The 24,787-nt window shown below is 42.7% G+C and overlaps 1 protein-coding gene across 1 annotated transcript in view; it reads left to right on the top strand.

The window, feature by feature from the left end:
• ephb1 (EPH receptor B1) overlaps positions 1-24,787 on the top strand; it is a 218,997-nt gene that overhangs the window by 96,598 nt on the left and 97,612 nt on the right. The window contains exon 3 of the mRNA XM_080503748.1: positions 318-999. Coding sequence (XP_080359874.1) covers positions 318-999 — 682 coding nt within the window. The remainder of the gene's footprint in view (positions 1-317; positions 1,000-24,787) is intronic.

Genomic DNA, 24,787 nt, shown 5'->3' with positions numbered 1-24,787 from the left:
CAACACCATAAAGTAGTGTTGTGCTATTGCTGCACTTACCGAGTTATTTGCTATTTCATAGAAGGACATTTGTGTATTCTCAGTGGATGAAGCATGTAGCTCAACAGGCTAATTCACTTTTTTTTGTCATTCTTGGAGGAAGACTTCAATCGAGTTCCTTAAAGAGGTTACTGATGTGTGTACAATTTCTCGACTCAGCCAGTATTAGCATTCTCTATCAAAAAATGAGAAAAAACCGCAGTCTTATCACGGAGGATTTCTAATCAGCCATGTGCACTCCTCTGTCCCCGTTCCCTCTGTTTTTGTTCTGCCTGCAGTGGGAGGAAGTGAGCGGCTATGATGAGAACCTCAACACCATCAGGACGTACCAGGTGTGCAATGTCTTCGAGCCCAGCCAGAACAACTGGCTCCTCACCACCTTCATTGACCGGCGCGGGGCGCAGCGCATCTACGTGGAGATTCGGTTCACTGTACGTGACTGCAGCTCCCTCCCAAACGTCCCCGGGTCATGCAAGGAGACGTTCAACCTCTACTACTATGAAACCGATGCTGTCATCGCCACCAAAGGCACAGCCTTCTGGATGGAGGCTCCTTACCTCAAGGTGGATACCATCGCCGCTGATGAGAGCTTCTCGCAGGTGGACTTTGGCGGCCGTCTGTTGAAGGTGAACACGGAGGTGCGAAGCTTTGGGCCACTGTCCAAAAATGGCTTCTACTTGGCCTTCCAGGACTACGGAGCCTGCATGTCACTGCTGTCCGTCAGGGTGTTTTATAAGAAGTGCCCCAGCGTGGTGCAGAACTTTGCAGTCTTTCCAGAGACAATGACCGGTGCTGAAAGCACCTCTCTGGTCATTGCTCGAGGAATCTGCATCCCCAACTCAGAGGAAGTGGACGTCCCTATAAAGCTCTACTGCAATGGAGACGGAGAGTGGATGGTTCCTATCGGCAGCTGCACATGCAAGGCCGGCTTCGAACCTGATAACGGCAACGTGTGCAGAGGTAAGACATTAAGCCAATGCAATGAGTGTTTCAGCAAACCGAGGACCTCGCTGCTTCAATCCACATTCAATCCACACGTAATACAACAAAGTTCTCATTGACAGTCGATATGAATCGCTTCTATTTTAGGCTTGCATATAACAAGGTGTGAGTGTGTCCCTCAGATCGTATATTTTTTTTGTATGAATGCTGCTGCTGAATTCATGCGTTTTGCAGATGATATATGATATATATATATACACACACACATACACACACACACACATATATACACATTCACGCGTTTTCTTCTATCACATCCAGCTTTAAAGTGCTAAAAAAGCCACATTAGCACTGAGCTGTAATCTGCAGCGATTTCCAGCCTTTTCCACAAGCTGCTTTTACAGATGGCAGCAGGTTTGAGTCCAGCTCAGTGTGGTGTGCTGAAAGACAAAGTTCTGAGAAGTAGATAATCACTCGCACATAAAGGAAAGGTTAATCCAGGTTTTCCTTTCAAGCTGTTCTTTTTCTTTCTGCATGTCCTTTCGTGTACACACACACACACACACACACACACACACACACACACACAGACAATTTGCTCAAGGTGTGTAACGATAATGTGAGTGGCTCGGGGCTCTCAGTGTGGCGCGGTATTGCTTGGCCGGCCTCTGGAGGTTTGTTGGAAAGTGTGTGGAGCTTAGATAAGATTGATTGACGCACATCTGCTCTGATCAATAAACAGATATGAAAGTGCCACATATCTACAAAGCACACCGTGTGTGACTGTGTCTACTGTATCCCTGTAGTGTTGCTCTATGCTCTGTGTTCCACACACTTGCATGCACAATAGGGCAAACACAGGGAAACACAGAAATGGTCTTTTTAAATAAAAATTGCCGGGCTGGAGTTGGCTGCCTTCAGGAGCTTGGTATGAAATGTCCCTGGAATTTTGGAATAAGATTTCAAAATCTCAGTCATTTAAAGGACAAAAATGTGGTCTGCGATACATTACTTAAACAATCTCTTTTTTTATATTGTGTAATTAAAGTCACAAGATGAGAAGATTTTATGGTATTTCACACCAAACTGTACGATATATCGCTGATGTTTTATTTACGTTTTTTTCTCAAATTCATATCTCAAGTCATGCAATTTTATGAGTGAGCACATTTTTATGTCAGCACAATATGCTATAATAAGGGTGTTATGTTTTAGTTCAAAATGGGTTGAAAACTGAACAGCTTCCAGTTAAAAACTGCCTTCACAGCATGTCCATTGATATTCTTTTTTAATTATGGAATATATTTTATTTACCTTTTTTAAACTGAATCTGTTTCGTGCTCTGGCTGTGTCCCATGAAGGCGTGTTCAATATATTGTTAAAAGCTTTCAATGTAAAGCATAGAAATGTCACATCACTTCAACTGTCATCTGATAGAAACAAATCTGCAGGCTCTAATGGATAAGTATTGTTTTCTGCCAGAAATAAGATGTTGAGCTTTATCATTTTTAATATGTTGACATAGATTGCACAAACATTCTTGTTTTATTAAATTTACCTGGAGCTTGTTCTCACTCCCAGAGAGGTCATTGAAGCTGCACCCAAGTGTTTCTGCACCCTGTGTTAGTGGAGGGGTATTGGCATTACTGTGAACACGCACACACACACACACACACACACACACACACACACACACACACACACACACACACACACACACACACACACAGTCCCCAAGTATGCGCAGTATAAGCACTACAAAGGCCCTTTGAACAGAGCAGGAGACGTATATTTCAGATAATTCCCACAATCCTCTCGACTCTGTGAGTACCCACAGTGAGTCGACTTCCCACTGAGTTAGCTTTGACTTAGCTGGCTCTGTGGCAGTATGTACTGGCGATAGGAAAAAAAACCCTGCAGAGAGCGGAAACTGTTTATGTTAGATGACCTTGGTTTGAATAGTAGAAACTATTTTTTTTAATGTAAACTCCAATTATCAGGGCAACAACACTAACTAGGTCAGAAGAATATAAGTACTGAGAGAAAACAGATGATGGAGTCACTTCTGTCTTTGAACTCGCTCTCTGGAGACGTGAATGAAATCTGTACCTCTCTCATCTCCACTGCGAGGCTGTCCAACAACAGCAATCTCAACCTTTTATTTTCTATGGACTTGTAATCCATTATTTAACATGGAAATCTAACCTTAAAGTGCTTGTGGAAGCTCAGAACGATAGGCAACCAATCAATGGAGGGCTGGTGCAATAACGTGGCCTCAGCATTGGCTCTGAAGTAATTGCCCATTAGAGATGAAGTAACAGGAACAAAAAGAACATGAGTGGATGTGGCTTCATGCTGAAATAATTCCCCCCCATTCGAGGTAAAATGAGGGGAATGTGTTTCATAGGAAATACCACAGTGGAAAATCACAAATGAAAGAAATCGCCTCTGTTTTGAGCTATACTGAGCCACCTGGTAATGTGCTACTATTTATATCTACATTATTTCTATTCAGGGAAAAAGGCAGTGAGGAAACAATGACTTGCCTTCTTCAAACTTACCTTCGTGACCAATATGTAAGAGCAACTTGCCCATTGAGTGGGTTTTTAATTAGTTGTTGAGATGACATAAACATTGTACACAAACATTTACTTAAATGGCTCTGCAGCTAATGATAAAATAATGACTCGCAGCTTATTGCAACTTGATAGCAGGAGCGGTTTCATTCCAGCTGCTCCTGTTTTGCTTTGTTTGTTCGATGTGACAGCCAAAGCGCCAGTTCGTGTGCCTCGTCTTCCAATCCTCAGGTTCATGGTTTGATTCCCTTCTCCACCTGGTAGGATGTTAGCGCTTGTATGCTTGTGCTCTGTGGGTGGGAGGATGGATGGATGGATGGATTAAGGGAGGGAGGGGGATGGATGGATTGAGGGAGGAATGGATGGTTGGAGGCGTGGATGCAGGAGCATAACAATATCAACATTATCAATAAATAAAAAGTTATAAAACACATGCATGCGACAAAACACAATAGCAGAGTCAGTCCATCCCACACCTGCGAACTAAACCTAAACTTAAGTAATGAAGGTTTCTCACGGCTGCTCCCACACTGCTCACCAATATCAAGCAAACTAAAAACAAATAATCAATGGGAACACTTGAGAGATGAAGTATCTTTTACACAAATGCACACTGATCAGTACTAATACCAGTAAATGTGTTTTTGGTGAAAAGCAGTGAGCAAGAATTGGTTCAGGACTGGACGGTGAGCCGACAGTGAGAGCAGCCTCCATCTAAATCTGACCTGCTACTTCACACACACACACACTGTCTCCAAAACACACGTAAATGAAACATTACAGCTCCAGATTTCACAATATGCTGCCTCTCAACCCCCATGTAGGTGTGAGGACACTGCATTGACCTGTGAGCTTTCATTGTGTTTGGGAGTGTGATTTACACTGTGGCCACACCACAAGAAGACCCTGAAGGATTTTCTGTGTACGGTTTGCATTTCCTCCATGATGATGCTGTGTTTGTCCGGCATTCACACTATGCTGCACAGGCGTACAGCCCCTCTGTTGAACCTGAGGTTGGAAAAAGTGGGATGAAAAATGATCACACTGAACCCTCAACAGAGTGTGAGCACCACGCACTGAGCCGTCAGTATCTGTGTGTGTCTGCAGTGACAACACCTCACAACATGGTGACCCTGGAAGCTTGCCTTGGAGCAGTTTCCATGTTCTCCCTGGGTGTATGTGGCTCTTCTCCAGCTCCTGGGACAATCTGAAGTTCTGCATGTTGGTGTTCACTCATTCTGTGATCCCGGCTGCCTGTGACCAGCCCACTGAGCTGTGTTTTCATGGTAGGTGTGTCTCAGCTTCCGCTAGCGGCGACACTGCCTCGATAAAGCGAAGATGGATGAATGTTTGTGAGTGGTTTAAATCCTGTGGAAAGTTTCATGTATCAATTTATTAAAGCTAATTGAAACAGCAAATGCAGTAAAAATGCTTTTAATTTGTAAATGATGTGATGTGAGATTGCAGGTGAGTGTGTGTCATGTGTTTTGTGCATTGTGCCAGCGCACGTACAGACCTCCTACAACCTCACTGCACTCGCTATAATCTATGTTTTAATTAGTGGCAGGTAGGGTGGTGCGTGTGTGCGGCCTGCTGTCAGCTGGGCAGAGAGACCACGTAGAGTTGTTGTGCTCTGTAGCGATAATGTCAGCATGCCATCCTCATTACCAGCTCCCCAGCTCTCGCACAAGCCATTTGAGTATCGTCCTCTCTCTCTCTCTCTCTCTCTCTCTCTCTCTCTCTCTCTCTCACTCTCTCCTTCCCACTCTCTCCCCCTCGGCTATGTAAGCAATCTGCTAAATATTTTATCACCTCCCTGTTAAATCGAGCAGAGACACTCCAAATAGCAGACCACTACCTCCGACCAATGCAAAGCATTTCTTGTGTGTGTCTCGTGCTCAGCGGCGACTGAGCGGCGTGCCGGTGTCACCGGACGCTCTTGTGATGACTGTCACTGTCTCCAGCCGAGTGATTGATAGTTTCACCCTGACTGCAATCTGCTGCACGTCATCTGCTTTGTCTTTAATCCACGACAATCATTGGTCGTCTTAATGCTCCTGCAATTCTCACCAGAGAGGTGCTTGAGTCTTAATGGTGAACTTATTATTTTGATGTTCAAACAAAACAGGTCTAAATTTTACACCGTGAACTACAACTCAAAACTTCACACTGCTTTTTTTTTTTTTTTTTACAGTGAACAGCTTCTTCTGTGAAGAAAACTACGCTGATGACTGTCTCCTTATCGTTTCTATAGATGGCATGAAGGATCAGTGGAGCTCCTTTACTATGTCTCCTCTTATTTTGTTACCAGTTGACTGTTCTTAAAGTTTATTGCTTCACTCTTCTTGTATATTTATCTACTTCACTTCTAGTATCCCAGATAGTGTCCTATGATTAATTTAATTCATACACTTCAGAGGGGATTAGAAAAGGTTACATGAAAACTGTAAAGTATGAATTTATAGACATGAAATCACTCAGATATTGAGGGTATTATGTTGAGGGCTGCAACACTGAATCAATAAAATCAATTAAATTTGATTATTAAAAGTGTTGGCAAGAATTTAATTATCGATTCATTGTGTTGTGCGATTCCATGCCACTCGGCCGGCGTTCGCTCTCTCAGTAACATCAAAGTTGTGGTGCGGCACTCGAGCTGACCAGCTCGCCGCCGGAGCACGCTCAGATGTGGGGAGACAAAACAAAGCAACTTGTGCAAAGCGTAGGATGTAAACAACAACAGATGATTCATAAGGTATGCCACCCGGCTGAGATTACTGTCGTAAGGTCACATATCTGTGGAGCTCTAAGCCCCGCCTACTTTTTAACCTATTATCTGGAGGAAACACACCAGATTTGGCTCTGCTTTACCTTACTGCTTTACCTTACTGCTTTACCTTACTGCTTTACCTTACTGCTTTACCGTACCGCTCCATACCTCTGCTTCATTTTGCAAAAATATAGACAATTTCATTCCATACACTGTGACCACAACAAAGAAAAACTTTGAAGTGTAAATGTAAAGGTAATTATAGGAATATTTTACCAGTCTGGTCACTCAGGATGAAACTGGACTGTATGTGGTCCCTGAAGTACATTAAATCTTACTTAATAATTGTCTTGTTTACATCTTATATACATGTGTATATATGTATTTATATTGTATACATGCTTTTAAATAAGCACAACATATTTGATGTTTGGTTCGTTCAATATCAACTGGTCCTACAATTTGAAATGTTTTTTTTTAACCAATTCATCAATTAATCAAAAAGATAATTGACCGATTAGTTAATTATTAAAATAATCGTTACTTGCAGCCCTAATTGTGTTAGCAGTGATTAAATAAGCAAGGCAAATGTATTTATAGAGCACCATTCAGACACAAGGCAATTGACTCTGCTTCACAAAGATATATAAGAAATATATCAAAGCAAGCAATTACAAATCTTAATCTCAAATGAGCAGAAGTATAAAATACTTTAAAACCTCTTACACAATCTCATCCCTTCCATTGGGTCGACTTAACTTTGCACCTTTGGTATTTGGTGTCCCAAATCCCCGACAGATATTACGTCTTGTTGTCAGAAAGCCCTTCAGGTTACGCTTTAACAGGGACCTTCACAAACAGCGGACTCGCTCTTCGCATTTAATAAAGAAAATTTTTTTTTTTTTTTCACATGAGCAGAGGATAGTGTGCAGTACCCTCACAGCTGGCGTAGTCTTGGACTTTGAAAGTGGAATTTACTTTCTGACCAACCTGGATAAATATCTGAACCGTCTGTTAATGTTCTAGGATGAAGATGGACCCTCAGCATCACGTCAAGAAGCACAATGACGTCTTTTACATCTCACAAAGTCTCAATAAGACTAAAAACGTTTGTTTTATGTTCTTCTTCCTGAGCATAATGACTCAGATAGCTGATTTATTTCTGCCTGCACCAAACATGCATGGAGGAGCTGTGTTCCTCTTCAGGATGACTGCATTCAGAATATTTTGCAAGACCTATAAAGAGGTGCAAGACAGAGAATATCTTCCACAAAGTCCACAAAGCATCAGCATCTCTACTAATGGCTGAGCTGAATCACACCTTTTTCAAACATGTTTAAAAGACACATCCCGATACACAATGCAAAACTTTTAGACAGTGTGAATCACATTAAACGTTGTATCATATCATAAAACTTCCAGAATATCTCCCAGTGGAATCCAAACTTACCTCAGGTCATAAATACATTTGACAAAAAATGTGTGCCGTCAAAAATAAGACGTTAATTAATTGATTTGAAACGTTTAACTTCTTAAAGAAAAAAATGTAATGTAATTAATGCAGTTAGTAAGTCCAGCGTCTCTGGGTGCAGCACCGTGGCTACAGGGTGGCATAATACCCAGTGGAATAATATTAAGTCAGAAAGTTTCACTTTAAAAAGTTACCTGATAGCGGATTGAGGAAAGTGTGTGTGTGTGTGTGTGTGTGTGTGTGTGTGTGTGTGTGTGTGTGTGTGTGTGCGTGCGTGCGTGCGAGTGTGTGTGTGTTACAGTATATTATTGCCACTTTGTTCATGTAATAAGTTCACACCTTTATTTCTTTCTCGAAATACTCAAATTCTCAAAGTAGTGGACCTGGGCTCTAACAAAACCCGGGCTTGTGTTAGATATGAATTAATTTGTTTATTTGTATTTGTATTATTTTGATGATCTCAAAGAAAAACAGTTTCACGCAACGCTAAAAAGACTTGATAAAAATAATCTTTGATTTTAAATAGAGTCTGTGTGTGTTGAGTTGACATTAATTCCGTGGTTTGCCCTGAATAAAAATACATTACAAGCATCAGTCTTTACTGAAGCAATTGCATTGCAGTACAGTGCAATTAAACACAAAGAAAATTGTGCAATTAATTAGTTGGGTTTTTTTTAGCGATTGACAGCACCACAAAAAATACAAATAGCTGGTGTTAAGTTATAATTGTGAAGAAAAGGTGAAGGACTATTGCTGCTGAATGCATCAGCCCTGGGAATAAAAAAACATTATTAGCATGTTGTAATTGCTTGTTTGTAGTAAAAATAAAAATGTAAAGGTGCAATAAAAAAAAACATATCCCCAAAAATATGAATTCTACCTTCACACAAAAACACAAATCTGTCAACACACCTCCCTCAGAAAGACAGCGTATGAACAGTTGGAACAGTTTTGGTTCAAACCAACTGCTTTTAAGTAAATATGAATAAGGTGAGATCATCACAGGTCTATTGGGCAATGTTGTTATCACAGATACGTATTCATGGAGTATTTACGTAATCCGATCCATCCATGCATCCATCCATACATACATCAATCCATACATATGTCAGTGTAAGACCCATGATTAGGTAGCTATTTAGTGAGACATTTATGTGATTCCTCACCCGAGTACGAGTATATATGCTCACAGGACACTATGAATCATCTCGTACTTTCCCCCGCCGTTAGACTCCACTGGGTTTTTGACATGCTGGCACATTACTATTACAAATATTCAAATAACTTTATTTAACATTCTGCCGGCTGACAGAGGCAGCGGGAGATTCACAGCCCATTGAGCAAGTGCGCTTCCCTGGGCTAAGTGCCGATTCATCATGGCTGCCTTACTCCTGTCTAATGGCTGCCATCATGGGGCACAAGCACACACACTCACAAAACACATTACTTCCTCCATGTGTACATTTTTAAAGTGCTAACTGTAGTGATCCAGGCACATTCATTTCACATTATTAACCCTACACTGACACCTTATAAGAGTTTATTGTTTAGGCAATAACTACCTGAAATATTGGGGACCAACAGTGAAATATATGCTTGAGAAAAGTGTTTCTTTCCTGGTGGTTTGATTTGATGTTTCATACATCTTAGTTGTGTGTAAGAGATCTGACAGACACGATCCGCAAAGGCCTACTAAACTATTAGAGCCAATTCCAGCCCATTTGGCCTTGTCTACTTCTGTTCTTCAGAGTTTACTTCATTTTCAGAGAGGCATCCAAGTGTGTGCACCAACAGAATGCACACTCCGACATCTACCGAGTCACCTTGAAGCCCAATTAAGTAAGCATCTGACTCCTCCTGTTCCTATTAGTCCCATGGCAGCGAGGAACGTCGTGATGAGGACAAAATTAAGTGGTGGGTGGGAGATAGAGAAAAGAGAAGAGCGATGGGACGGAGAGGAAAGTGAAAGACTTCTTGTTTCCATGGCTCTCAATAGGCTGAATGGGCGAAGGCAGAGAGCAGTGGTGAAAGAGCGTGACCTAAACAAAGACTCTTTGAATTTAGGGTCCAAACAGAGTGTTTCTAATGACCCCAAACACAGATGCGCTGCTCTCACTGCAATGGTGGAGTTAGTCTGTAATGAGGCGATGGAGAATCCAGAGATTGTGTTCTCACATAATGGAAATACCCTCAACAAACAGAGCTGTTCTTATCCCCCATGGAGGGACTCATACTCCTATTATTTTCCTACCTGTCTACTTCCTTTCTGCTGCTGCATTTTTTTCCTGTCTGCTTCTTTAACCTCCAGTCCTTTTCATGCAGTGGATGTGGTCACAGCTTTTTTTTGATTGTCATCTCCAACTTGGTCTCTGTGTGAGTTTCGACACTGGGATTTTTTCAAGAAGAATGGGCTTTGACTGAACATCTTTTCCAATCTGCTCTGCCAAATCCCTTTAAGTTCTCCCCTACGTCCAGATCTGCCCTCATGACTACTCCTCTCCTCTCCCCCTCTCGGCCCGGATGATGGACACAGGGTGTCGAGGCCAGTCAGAGGTGCAGGGACACGGGGGGACAAAGCCCCCCCTAACATTCACCAGATGGCTGGGGCTCTGGTTAATTTGCCTGTCACCCTCGCTGCCAAAACACAAAAGCCGGGCGCTACGAGGGGCTCCCCTTCACCCTCCCAGCCCAGAGATGACCCCAATCCATCAAACCTCTCACCTCGTGCTTTTAAATTATGATTGCACTTTAAATAAATCAACACACGTCATCACCATCTCTCTTTCAATGTATTGTTTTTGCGAGATAACTAAAGGTAAATGTCAAGAGAGAAATCACTCCAGACAGCCCGTTGATAACTGACGCCCTCCTACTTTTCCTCGTCTGCAGCTTTCTTCACACCTCTTACCCCTCTTGAAGTCTGCTCTCGCAGCCAGTAATGAGGCGACATGACAAGCCTCTCCACAGAGTGCCCCCCGCTTTACACACCACAAGCATTTTCCCACTTCATCACCCCTCATTTGTTGATCCTGCCTTTCTCCTCATCAGCATCTATCAATATTCACCATCCCCATAATAAAAACATCCAGGTCTGTTTGGTTTGATGGCACAGCAACACATTTCAATTCGGGGAAATTGTCTTATCCCTTCCTGGAAGTTATCAGCGGCACAGTGATGTATGTGGATTGGCCAAGGTTACGTTGCGGAATTTGTGGACTGATGAACTGATTAGAATTGAATTGCAATTAGGTGAGGTCAATACTCCTCTTTTCATTCAACCCGCAGATACAAATATACAACAAAACCACCGGGAGGAATCTAGAGGCAGAACAAGCAGGAACATTTTCTGTTCCCAAAGCATATTAAAGAATGTGTGCAGCCAATTTTAACAAAGAAAGACAAATATGTTCATATCTTGAATGTCATTTTTAGAAACACTGCACTTCAGTCATCATGGACATAAAATAAATAAAAAGCTGTGATTGGTAATGTCATAGTTTAATTTAATCAAGCGTTTCAAATTAATTTACTATGGCTATATAGCGAAATATCCAGGAGACATTGAGTTACAAATGGAATGGATTAGTGTCAGTCATACAATTCTATATATTGTGTAGTTTTGCCTTGGACAAATCCAAACGAGCGTTAGTTTAATCATCTCTGTTCACTCTGTCACACTGCATCGGCGCTCCAAATCAATGCAAAGCTCCAAATCTCCAGACTTCAGGTCAAAGCTTAGGAGATGTTTGTTCTATTTTGTGGAAAGCCTCTATGCAAATGCACAAATCCACACACACTGCCATGTCGTCTCATGCAGCCACACCACATTTCCATCACCTCAAGCTGAACTTTGCATGTCCAATTTCATAACCTAATCATGTTGGCCATAACTCCTGCTCACGAAGCAAACAGCATTTCAGCTCCACTGCAAATGTGCCCTGAGTGTCTCTGATTAAACATACGTGAAAAATTACATCTCTGTAATTTATGTTATGACACTGCGCATTATACTAAAGTGATTCAGCTCCTTACAACTGGGCAGGTCGTATCAAGCACGACCTCAAAACCTTCCACCACGTGCAATTATAGAGCAATTAGGCACTTCCCATAATCTGCGATGCACTATGTCATTGTGTGTGTGTAATTGCATGTTTGTGTTGACAGTTAACACAGCCTGTACTTTTTGGGGTCAAGACGAGTGCGTCTGCAGAAACTAGAAGAAACGTCTCTTTATTTCTGAGTGACTGACAGAAGGAAACCCGTGAAGCTCAATCTGGCCTCTGCGTCTCAGTGACAAATTATTGATCTTGGCCTTGCTGTCTCACCTCGTGCCAACAAATTCCCGCTATGACTGTTAAACAGCCCACTTGAGATGACGCCGTGTGAATTTTAAATCTTCATTGCAAGATGTTGCTACTGAGTATGTTTTCTCAACATATTCAGCTAATTTTGGTGTCTGAAATATGACGACAAAGTCCCTCTAATCACACCAGTTTCTATGTGAGCAGGGAAACTGCTCTGGGGGTGGTTTCTCTGCTCATACCTGAGTAACAACAACAATAACGAGTGCAGATCCCAGAGCACTGAATGAGCTGGTCAATCGCCTCAGTTCAACAGCTCTTTTTCAACAAAGTGTTAATTTATCCCCATTTACTACAACATCATCTGCATCCTGCATGCAGGACAGCTCAAAGGAGCATTAATGTTTACGTGGTACTCAACTTTTTTCATTTTCAGTGTTTCTGCTGGTGTGAGACTGTGAAATGAAATCAGACAATTGATGTCCTTTGGCGCTCAAAGTCTTCAGGAAATCAATGAGTCAATGCAATGTCCCTGAAGACGCGTGTGTGTGTGTGCGTGTGCGTGTGCGTGCGTGCGTGCGTGCGTGCGTGCGTGCGTGCGTGTGTGTGTGTGTGTGTGTGTGTGTGTGCGTGCGTGCGTGCGTGCGTGCGTGTGTGCATGTGTGCGTGCGTGTGCAATTTAGAGGGATTTTTGGAGACGGAAACCAGGCTCCCGCTAAAATTTATGAAATGATCACACCTTTACTGGTGAAGACATGAATTTCGGGTGAAGCTCTGGTTATGGTCATGGTTAAAGTAATTCCACAGAAATTGAATGTATGTTAATGCAATGTCTTAGTAGTAGTGAGAACATTTGTAGTAAAGCTTGACGCTAGTGATACAATATCAGAAAATTTCAACATTAATGTAAAAGTGTGCGTGCGTGCGTGCGTGCGTGCGTGTGTTTGTGCGTGTGTGTGTGCGTGTGTGGAGGTAATGGCGTGTCGCTCTCATTCTCCCATAAGTGGCCACACTTGTAGCAGAATCTGTGTGACACTTCAAACGCATGCATCCGCCTCCGTTATTTCTCTGTGTACGCACAGTTTAAATGAGGTGAAAGCTTATCTTTTTCTCACTGACGGAGTCAAAACGACTTTAATGAAATCTTCAAAGCATTTGTGGTTTCATAGAGTCTAATAAAGCTCGCTAACTCCTCAGCCTGTCTCTCGTTTTGACTGTACTTTGTAACAGAAACCCGTCACAAATTCCAAATGTGTCAGCTGCGTGCTCTGTGTGTTTGTGTGTGTGTGTGTGTGTGTTTGTGTGCGTGCATGGGTCCTGTTGACACGCACGCACGCACGCACGCACGCACGCACGTGTGTGTCAACAGGTTTAACACTGCTTATTTGTTGCACTGTGGCTTCTCCAGAGCCTCTGGTTGGCTTTCGCTGCATTTACTGTCCCTCATTGGGGACAAAGCTGGAGTACAGCTGGAGCGTGCTGAGCTTAAAATGGGAGATGAGTCATTGAAGCTCAGTAAATGTCAACTCATGATACTATTATTTTGTATATCTTTCAATCTGCTATTGCAGAAATCCTGACATTTCAGTTGTGGCTAATTAACTGAGGAGAACGAAGCCGACACGGTTCAGTCCTGCTTTGTCTCCACGGAGGTCACCTTCACTCATTCTTTGCAGCCTCTTGAACAATGTGGAACTTGCGTGAAGCCGTACGTGAACTCTCAACCACTCCGCTTCAGATTGGATTCCCCTGACTATAACGTTTCCTATTCTTCTCCGCAGTGGCGATGATGTACTAGGGATAATGGAAATTAGCCGGCCTTGTGACTCCAATGGATGAGGGATTGCAATTAATGGATATAGATTATTCTTCCATCCCGTTGTACAGTGAAAGCTTGTTTACTGGTGCTGTGTTCACCAGTGCCCGCTCATTCATTATATCCAATTGATCCTTCACAGATATGTAATCTACCCTTGGATGAGATGCTTGGCTTTAAAAGAACAAGTAGGTTAAGATTAGGATTTGTTAAAATAAAGGAATAATATTCTTGGCCAATAAATGACATGGTGCGCACCAGCAAGAAGTACATACCAGCTGAGTGACAGTTGGTTAAAGTAGATAGATGGTTCTCATACTCAGATATAACCGGCAATACGTGTTTCCATTCACTCATAGTGCTCATTAAAGTTTTGGTCACTGCTGGAGCCAAAGGACAACGGCAGGGTCACCCCGGACGGGTCACAGAGAGACAGACAACCACACACACTCACGTTCACACCCAGTATTAATTTAAAATCACCACTCGACCCAATTAATACTAAGTGAACTGCAGAGGAGAACTATTTTATAGAAGTCAACATATTTGAACATAATTATTTAGTTTGTTTGCAGATAGCTTTATGATTTACCCTCTAACATGCTTTTCTAATCTCTGCACCTTGCTTATAAAAATGAAAAGTGTGGAAGATCAGAGATGTTATCTCGGTGCTGGGCCAGCATTACTGTGGTGCCAGGCTAGGCTGCACACTGTTACGCTTCTCAGAGACAATCATATCTGATTAGTCCATCCATAGCTGACAAACAAATGGATTTGCTGTGTCTCGGATGTTCTCTGGGGGAGCTGGATGGGCTAAGATACAAAGACGCTGCTTTTGTGTTGTTGCCAGTGCGAAGCTACATAATAAGACCCTTTGGGGAATGAACCAAACACGGAGTGATAGGGACACAAAAGCACACATGCTCGTACACTCAGTCAATTTCCCAATGTTTCTTCCTGTCTCTCTCTCTCTCTCTCTCTCTCTCTCTCTGTCTCTCTCTCTCATCCCACTGACCTTTATATCAGTTGGCACTGTGGTTGTGTTTCTCTCTGATTGTCAGCTGAGTTTCTCGACTTTCACCAAGTTTTTGTGTCAACAAGTGTTATGTCACAAACCTGCAAACAGGATACTCACAGGGCTTTTACTGTGTGTGTGTGTGTGTGTGTGTGTGTGTGTGTGTGTGTGTGTGTGTGTGTGTGTGTGTGTGTGTGTGTGTGTGTGTGTGTGTGTGTGTGTGTGTGTGTGTGTGTGTGTGTGTGTGTGTGTGTGTGTGTGTGTGTGCGTGCGTGCGTGCGTGTGTGTGTGTGCGTTTTCATGCCACAGTGGCATGAACAGGCCAGTAAATCCTATTCCCTCCTGCCCTTGTTTTTCCTCTCTATCTCATCTTTTCTGCCTCTTTAATTCCCCATCGACCACTGTCCTGTTTCTCTCATGCTCTGCAAGGAGAGCTGCCTCAGCGGGGGTATGACAATAGAGGTATTAACCAAATGCAGAAGGGGCTTGCCGGACTTGCACAGTCAAATGCAAGGCTTTTACACCCCTAATGCCGTGTGAATGGAGCTGCCGCTCCCCAAGAAATGCCTCCAGGAGCCCTCAGACCGAGGGGCCTTTTTCTCGGCTCTCGTGACCCGGGGCCACGCCGCCTGCGCCGGCCCCCATCTCAGAACACACACTTCTCCATTTTCATAAGCGCCTAATCTGGATTGGAAGCCTCTCCATTGTGGAAATGATTTGAAAAGGGGGACCTCTGCCAGACAAAAGGCAGAGGGTGGAGGGCTTCCTCAGAGCCGGTCCTCCCTTCCTATTCATCCTGAAAGAAGCTCCAACAGAAGAAGCTCCTTTCTGCGTAGAGAGGAAGGTGAAGGGCTGCTGAGAGGACATCCTGATGAACACTGCCCCCAGTGGGATACAAGCACGACAAAGAGGAAGGTGAACACAGACTTGCTGCAGACAGATGCAGAGAAGCACTTCCTTGTAATGAACGACTAAAAGAAAGACAGAGAAAGAAAGACTTATCCAATTCTCACAGGTTATTTATGGTTTGATCCAGGTCAGAGGAGATCCTGTGATGCTGGCTGATAGTGAAAGTTTGGTTTGATTCCTCCAGGTTACAGTGCACAAGACTTTGGAGCTCGAACGTGTAACAAACTCAGAGTGAAGCTTTGAAGTTTAATGCTGCCGCCTTGGGCTGCTTAGCTTCAGGGTCGAATGAGATTACACTCTTGATCTGCGTTAGTGCCCTCTGATCTGGAGGATTGCAACACTGTGTGTGTGTGTGTGTGTGTGTGTGTGTGTGTGTGTGTGTGTGTGTGTGTGTGTGTGTGTGTGTGTGTGTGTGTGTGTGTGTGTTTTGCGTTCCAATATGTTTGTGTTATTGTGTTTTATCAAGACTGATTTACATTGAATATTTTGTTGAAAAGTGATTTACTTACTGCGATTTTCCTCCGTGTGTGTGTGTGTGTGTGTGTGTGTGTGTGTGTGTGTGTGTGTGTGTGTGTGTGTGTGTGTGTGTGTGTGTGTGTGTGTGTGTGTGTGTGTGTGTGTGTGTGTGTGTGTGTGTGTGTGTGTGTGTGACTGTGTACATATTTCGGCGCACACTTTTACGGCTCCGTCTTACAAATGAGCTGTTAAGTAATTTGTGATGTTGCCGTCCTAATCTCAGTGCTTTGTCGGAGTGTCTTTAAGACTTTCACGACCCATTCTTTCCTCCCCCTTTCTCCCCCGCTCTGCCTCCGTCTCTCTCACCCTCTGTTTCGCTCTCTCTGCTCACTGCCCCGGAACACCTTAATCCAGTGTGAAAGCAATTGGCTCTCTCAGATCTAATCAATGGAGGGCCAGGGCAGCGAGCCAGGGGGAACATCTCTGGCCCCTGCTCAGCTACAATCAATTTAGAGCCATCGATTCAGTGATTGAAATACAAAGAGCAGACGCACTGGACCGTACAGGTGCTTTAGTGTTCGGGTGTGCCAACATGTTATATATCTCCTTGTGTGGGCATTTTTCTATATCTATGTGTGTTTTAGTGTTTGTGTTTGTGTTTGTGTTTGTGTGTGCATTGTATATGTCTCAGTGAGTGTGCAAAGTGTGCGTGTATGGATAGTATGATTTATTTTCGAGCCATCTGTAGTAAAGTGGGAATGACATTTAATCTAGCACCTCTGAGACAGAGCCAAGAAAAAAAAAATCACTCCTAATCCAATATGTCCTGCCCAGGAAAGGTGTGTTTTTAAAGGTGTGTGTGTGTGTGTGTGTGTGTGTGTGTGTGTGTGTGTGTGTGTGTGTGTGTGTGTGTGTGTGTGTGTGTGTGTGTGTGTGTGTGTGTGTGTGTGTGTGTGTGTGTGTGTGTTCCTTGCTGCATTAATGGTACGGTGCATACAGTATGTTGAAGTTCATCTCTGAGTGTGCCCACATGGAAAGAACCTATATGAGGATATATGCACATATATGAAACCTATATGCAGCATATATGCACATATATGACAATATATATGCTGCATATATGCACATAAATGCTTCATATATGCACATATATGACCATATATATGCTGCATATATGCACATATATGCTGCATATATGCACATATATGACCATATATGCTGCATATATGCACATATATGCACATATATGCTGCATATATGCACATATATGACAATATATATGACAATATATATGCTGCATATATGGAAAGTCCCACATGGACAGAACCTATATAAACATATATGTTTTAATATAGGTTTTGGTATAGGTTTTGAATATATGTGACATATATAAAATTGGCCATTTTCCTATATTTTATGCACATATATGTGCATATATGTACATGTATGTGTGCATACATGGGCACATATAGGTGTGCATATATGCGCATATAGGTGTGCATATATGTGCATATATGGGCACATATAGGTGTGCATATATGGGCACATATAGGTTTGCATATATTGGAACATATAGGTGTGCGTATATGCACATATAGGTTTGGAATATATGTGACATATATAAAATTGGCCGTTTTCCTATATGTTATGTACATATATGTACATATATGTGCGCATATAGGTTTGGCATATATGTGACATATATAAAATTGGCCATTTTCCGATATGTTATATACATATATGTGCGCATGTATGCACACATATATGTACATATATGTACATAACATATAGGAAAACGGCCAATTTTATATATGTCACATATATGCCAAACCTATATTAAAGCCTATATTAAAACATATATGTTTATATAGGTTCTTTCCATGTGGGTGTGCACATGCAGGTTGGCAGGATCTTGAAAAATGTGTGTATACAGTGTGGCTTCAAGGATTCATGCAAAACTGCAAACATGTGACAACACACATGGCACATTCAGAGATGTCTTCCCTCCACTGCGGTGTCTATGAATGTGTGTGTATTCATGCATATATGATGTCAGTGCATGTCGTATTTGTTTGACCCTGTTTATGCAGTCATGCACTGACATCCGCACTTATCTATGAGTGAATTAATTTGTGCAGTTTGCTGTAGTTAATTCGCATCCTTGCAGTGCATACTGTATGCCACTACATATTTGTGTTTTATCCAAGCTCCACTTCAGATGAGTTCAAACATGCAAGGGGACTTTTCACCAGTTCACGTCAGACCATCACCCTGAGTGGGACTGCATCAGAAAACAACTGAGTCCTGAAATCCTACTTGTGTGTAAATGTTGTGCAGTTCTGTTGGTACAATTAGATTTCCAAATCATCAGTCATCTTCAGTGTATTCAGTAATATATTGAGAAATGTGCTGTTCTTTCTATTTTTCACTGGGAACACCCAGTAGAAGTCAAGACTCCATGTGGGAAAGCTATACACAGGTTGCAACTCTATAAAACAAGCCACACTTGCTCTACTGGACCACGGCTTCCTAACACATAATGGCTTTCTGCCATTTATACAGTTAATCCAGGGTCCCAGTTGGTCATGTTGTGCTTTCCACTTTAATTCTCAGTTGAACAGGGTGTTAATGTCTTTCTCCGAGCCCACAATGTCACAAGGCTCCAGGTTTAGGAAGCCACACATATGCACGGTTAAATGCCGTAATAAAAGCCATATGCACATTTTTCTTCTTCTTTTCCTGAGTGTATTTACTGCCATCACCTCCGGTCCAGCGTCGTGCATTCGCTGATAAAGCTGCTGACTTCCTGAGAATTTAAATGTTCCCTCAGCTTGGTGAAATTAGCCCACAAATCAATTTTATTAACAAATCAATATGTGTCATCGAGACATAAAAACCTTTACAAACATCATGAATCGAGATTAATACCGACAACAGGTGAACTGATGTTTTATCCTCTGCTGTTCCATAAACAAATTAATAACAGCAAAAAGAAATATATATTTGGAAATTCATGGAAGCTAAGACTAAACAAGCTACTCAGGCGATTACAATGAAATCAAACACAGCAATGCAGGAAATACTGTCAGAAATATTAAAAGGACTGAATGAGCTGTGAGACATAAAAACTTGGAAATGTTACATTTCTGTATGAAGATGTTATTTTATTATCTCAAAGAATATATGTTTATAAAAGGATTGTTTCATTGTTATCACTGTGTATCGGCATCATGTCCATCCATCCACCCATCCATCTATCCATCCATCTATCCATCCATCCACCCATCCATCTATCCATCCACGTTACACATGGACATCTCATTATGTTACAGTAACAATGTAAGAAGTCCCAGAAAGCAGGGAAATAGAGCTGTGAGTATACACATATGACAGAAATAGTTTATTTTAGTTTTTATTTAAATCATTGACAAACAAACAAAAAAACAATTAATCGATAGAATACAAAACAAAGATTTCAAGTTGTGAAATAACAGGAGCAGAGAGAAGGATGAACAGCAAAGCCATTCCCACGCTTATCAGAATGTTTCTATCCAGAACACATGATTATAGTTCTCAATTTCTCTGTATTTGAACAACATGCTCATTTTGATTACTTTTTTTAAATCTTGCACATGAGTTTTCATTCTTTTGATTCCTTGGCCAGTTTGTTCCATAACGTGACACTTTCATGAAATGATGCTATTGCAGTCAGAAACATTTCTACAACTATAAAAGCTAAATAGAGTCAGGCTGCTTGAACAAAATTATAGTTTTCAAGAGTCTGGAGAGATTCCAATTTGTCAACATGAGTTCCTCCTAAAGAATGACTGCCTGTCTCCATCAGTCCAGTAGATGCTCGTGCAGCACGAGATGTGTGTGTGTGTGTGTGTGTGTGTGTAGGGGGGGTTCATAGCTCCGGGGATATTGACTGAGGCTGTCTGATAAAGGTCAGTGCTGTTCGGATTTGGACAGGTGGGATGATGCCGGGCTGTCACACACACCATTTCAGTGTGTGTTAGTGTGTGACTGACTGTTGGTCTGTGGTGGCGGGGGTACACACACTGTGACACACAACATCTCGGTGTGCGTTAGTGTGTGACTGTTTGTCTGGAAGGGGGACCCGGCGTCCTGATGAGGTTGTGAGGAGGTCAGGCCGATGTGAATACGACTTGAATACAGATGCAGGTCTGGTCACACGACCGCCGGGGCATCATCTGGCACAAGATGGGGTCAAACCCACGCGATGCAATAGAATAGTTGATCAACTCAATCAGTTTTTGCATAGGGAAAACAAAAATACATTTCCAGTCAAGCCATTCCAGCACTGTCTGGTGGTACCTGGGCACCCGTGTCAGCTTTCAGCACACTGTTTCTGAACCGGGAATGGAACTGTCAGCAGCGTGCACCATGGAGAACATAGCTGCTTTAAACACCATTTATTATCCCGTCTTCTTTAATTATTTATTTATTTTATTCCCTGCTCCCCACTGTGGGTTTTAGAAATAATAGCTTGGCCGTCACTTAGTATGCAATGAGAAATGGCTGCTTCACTTAGCACACATATTGTGGGACTCTGCCATCAACAATTTGAGTGACAAGATGTACTCCTGAGTGCTTTCTCACTTCCCCATTTCTCTTTGTCTCCCTTTCTTACACTGTACACCCCTCGTTCTAGTCATATTTACTCTCCCACGCTTCACACATAATTTGTGCTTTTCCTTTTGGTGCAGAACATTTCTTCATTACTTCCTATCAGGTATAAAAGCTACAGGATAGATTGTGGATGTGCTGTACAGCTGAAGAGAGTCACGTTGGAGAAAATGTTATCATAGGATTTCTTTTTTTTTTTTTGTCCAAACAGTTGACATATCACCATCCCACGGTGCTTTGCTCATGACAACCTCACCCCACCTCCTTCTTCTCCACTGTCACCTTCACATTTCATGTCCTGATATCAGGCGACACTGAACGTGTACGAAAAGACAGACTTATGTGTTTCCTTTTCCTTTTACTTTTTTTTACTTTTTTTTGTATCCATATCCAAGCCCACTTTACAACTGACCTGTGGTGTGTTTATGTGACTGGCAGTCTTTTTCCAATTTCAAAAATGTTATATTTCAGTATGTGGGAGAAGAGATACTGAAATACATTTACAGAGTGGAACGCGTATTGATGACTGAGAGACCACATCAACGAAGATTTTCTCTCAAAACTATTTATGATGTGATTTTACAATTTTGGTCTGGGAAGATTAAAGCTCAGCAATCATGGTGATGTTTGTTTTTGTGACCTTAAACCCCGTCTCCACCGCACACAAGCGCCGGGACGGAGCGGAGCGGTACGGAGCAGTTCGGAATAGAGACCCCGACCGAAATTTTGGGTCGTGTCCCCACTGCAGAGAGGAGCGTGAAAAGTGGGCGGGGCTTATGAGCTCCGCAGAAATATGACATTATAACAGAAAAGAACGTCGTCAGATGTAGATCTTATGAATCCTCTGTTGTTGTTTAAATTCTCCACTTTGCACTGTTATTTTTTGCAGCGGAAAAAAAAAAAGTAACTTTTTGCAGCAGTCATTTTTTGCAGCGGAGAGCTGCAGCGCAACTTCCGTGTTTGTTGTGAGAGAGCGAACGCTCGGCCACTTGGCCAGCGACTTGCCCCGCACTCGAGCGCTCGGGTGTGGGGCAAGTGGCCGGAGCGTTCCCCCCGGTTGGCTGAGGCACAGACACGGGAGTCTGAGCTTTCTGCTCAAACGCAGGAGGTTCTCCACTCCGGCGCTGATCGCGATCCGGCAGCACAGCGCCGGAACACGGAGGCGCCGAGCTCCGAGCTCCTTTTGAGCGCTTCCGCGGTCCGTCCCCGCGATAAAGCGCCACTGACCGCGGCTGAACAGAACACTGACCGCCTCTGGGAAGTGGAGCTGCCGGAGCGCGGTCAGCGCCGGAGCCCAAAGCTCCAGACTCCGGTGTCACGGACGCGCATCAGCGCCACGGCGAGCGCTATGCTGCAAACAGAAAACTCCAACGCGATGCAAAGTCCCTCCCCCCGGTCTCCCCCTGCCTCAAGTCGCTATTTCACCACAAACACTAAAGTTGTGAAAAATGAAAATAAAAACAACCAGAGCACAGCTGACCACACTGACAGCAGAGGATTCAGCCGCACATTAGCATATTGAGGGCGTGTCGTAAATCACTGACCAATCAGCAGACAGCAGCTCAAACTCAGACCCGTTCCATAGGGGACCAACGGAAGGGGAGCGGAAAAGCGGTGGCCTTTGGAGCAGTCTAGAGCGGTTTAGACTGCATTCCTGTCGTGACACGCGAACCGGAGCGGTTTAGACCGGTCTAGGCTGGTACTTTTTGTGCGGTGGAGACGGGGCTTTATAGAAAAGATCTTCCTCTGGTCATTGACACCAAATAATTTGAATAATAATGTATCAGAGTTGAACATTTCGGGGCAGTTCAGTGGAGCAGCCTGTGGCAGGACCTCAGCTTCACGGGGATCCACTGTGTTACATTAGAGAGCTGCTTTCACTTTGTATGTTTTATAATAGCAACAACAGCATGAGTGACAGGAGTGTTTCGGTGATTCATGAACACATGAGAATGAACAAAGATTTGGTTTCTCTGTTCATTTGCTGTGATTGGCTGGAGCTCTGAAGAGTGAGAGATTTGTCACAAAGTCAAAGTTTGAGGAAGAAACAGACAATAGTTATTGATAAACTTCACAAACAAAAGTCGTGGTGGGGCCGCTGGGAAAATATTTCTCTGCACATTAACAGCAACATGTCTGCCGATGCGTGTGTGTGTGTGTGTGTGTGTGTGTGTGTGTGTGTGTGTGTGTGTGTGTGTGTGTGTGTGTGTGCACCTTGAGTGAATCAGGTTGTTAATGTGAAGGCTGCACATGTTGGTTCTCATTATATTTCAAAATGTTTTTCAGTCATTATCATAGCTTGTATTTACTTGAGTCGTTGAAGTATAAAGTGCATGAAATATAAGTAAAACGTTGCATTGCTTAAGTGCAGTTATTTCTTTTTGCACATTCACAGTTACCTTGCTGGGTGCCATTTATGAATAAATCTCTACAATTGTTTCCAAATGCATTCCAGGGAAACTGCATCCCTGCACTGCATAATGGGATCAGGGAGTTTGGGACTGAGGTGAATTTTCTGGAGGCAGGATTGCCCGCTGGTCTGCCTTTCTCCCAACTCTACCTTGAGTCCTTCTGCTGGTTACCTCCACATATTCACCTACCTTTCGAAATGCAGTGGATAAAAACAACGCAATGCTATATTTTGGAAAATACTGCAGCTTCCCATAAAACCTACATTAAGTTTGCAGGGTTTCCAAAATGTGGGCAACCTTGTTTGAGTGTTTCTTTTGGGCATGGGTGTTACGTACACTTTGTCCCCGGCTGAAGTGGGTCCCCACACCTCCCTGTGTGGATGGATGGGAAGGAAGGCCGCTCACACTCACACAGATGAATGGTGAGCATTGTTGTATTTAGCCAAGCGACTCTGCCATGGGTTTGCGTCTTTGCCAGAAAATTTAGGTGTAAACATTGTGTTATGGATGCTCAATTAGGAATCAAATTAGGGAATGGTAAACAGTGAAGGGACCTTTGTTTTTTCTGTTGTTTTATCATCCTATTCTGCTGCTACGTTTGTAATTACTCATGAACCCTTCACAGGCCTCCACACTCATTAGCAGGCCCTCGACTCTCAGCCGAGGGGCTTGGATATTTTAGGATATATGGGCATTCAAAGTTGTTGTTAAGCCTTGCTAGAATAATTCTCAAAGCACTTTCACACTAGACAGGGTAGTGAAGAAGTACTGTGTGGCTTTTTAAATCTATTCAGTTTAAAATAGGCTAGATATCTGAATGTAAATGTTTTTCTATTATTTTGAATGTTGAAAGTTCTCTTCACAGTAATTCAATCTAACTTTAACATTTTCAAATGCTTTAAAGGGTGAGGGACTGAAGATGTATTGTTATGTCATTGGAATGAACCCAACCAGCAGGTATCAGTGTTGTAGAGTGAAAGGACAGATGAATTCACATGTTAATCAGAAGTCTGCTTTTTGTTTGTCCTTGAAAGTCCCCTTTTTCAGGGATTTGTTATATTCAGAAGACCTTCAAGGTTTTTTTTTTCTCCACACGAGTGAAAAAAAAAGACATTTGCTCTGACTGAAAAGTGATTTTATGAGGATTTGATGGCTGGAGCTCGAGGTCGCTGAGACCTCAGGTGTGTTGTACCTTTCTGTTGAGTGTTTTCATGTCAGATGAACAGGACAGATTCCAGCTGCCAAAGGTCAAAGGTAACATATTTGATGTAGGTCTTCAATTAATAAGTAATCTGCTCACTTCAATGTTGGAGGAAACCTGACTGAATTGCATTTATTTGGTTTGGATTGATCATGTTGTTTTCCTTTTACCTGAAGAGCCTCGGAAACAATTGTAAGATAAAAAAAATATACACGGATCTTATTAAGTCT

The sequence above is a fragment of the Blennius ocellaris genome, assembly GCF_963422515.1.
Source record: "Blennius ocellaris genome assembly, chromosome: 10".
Classification (NCBI taxonomy): Eukaryota; Metazoa; Chordata; class Actinopteri; order Blenniiformes; family Blenniidae; genus Blennius; species Blennius ocellaris.
This window is presented reverse-complemented; position numbering and strand designations above follow the sequence as displayed.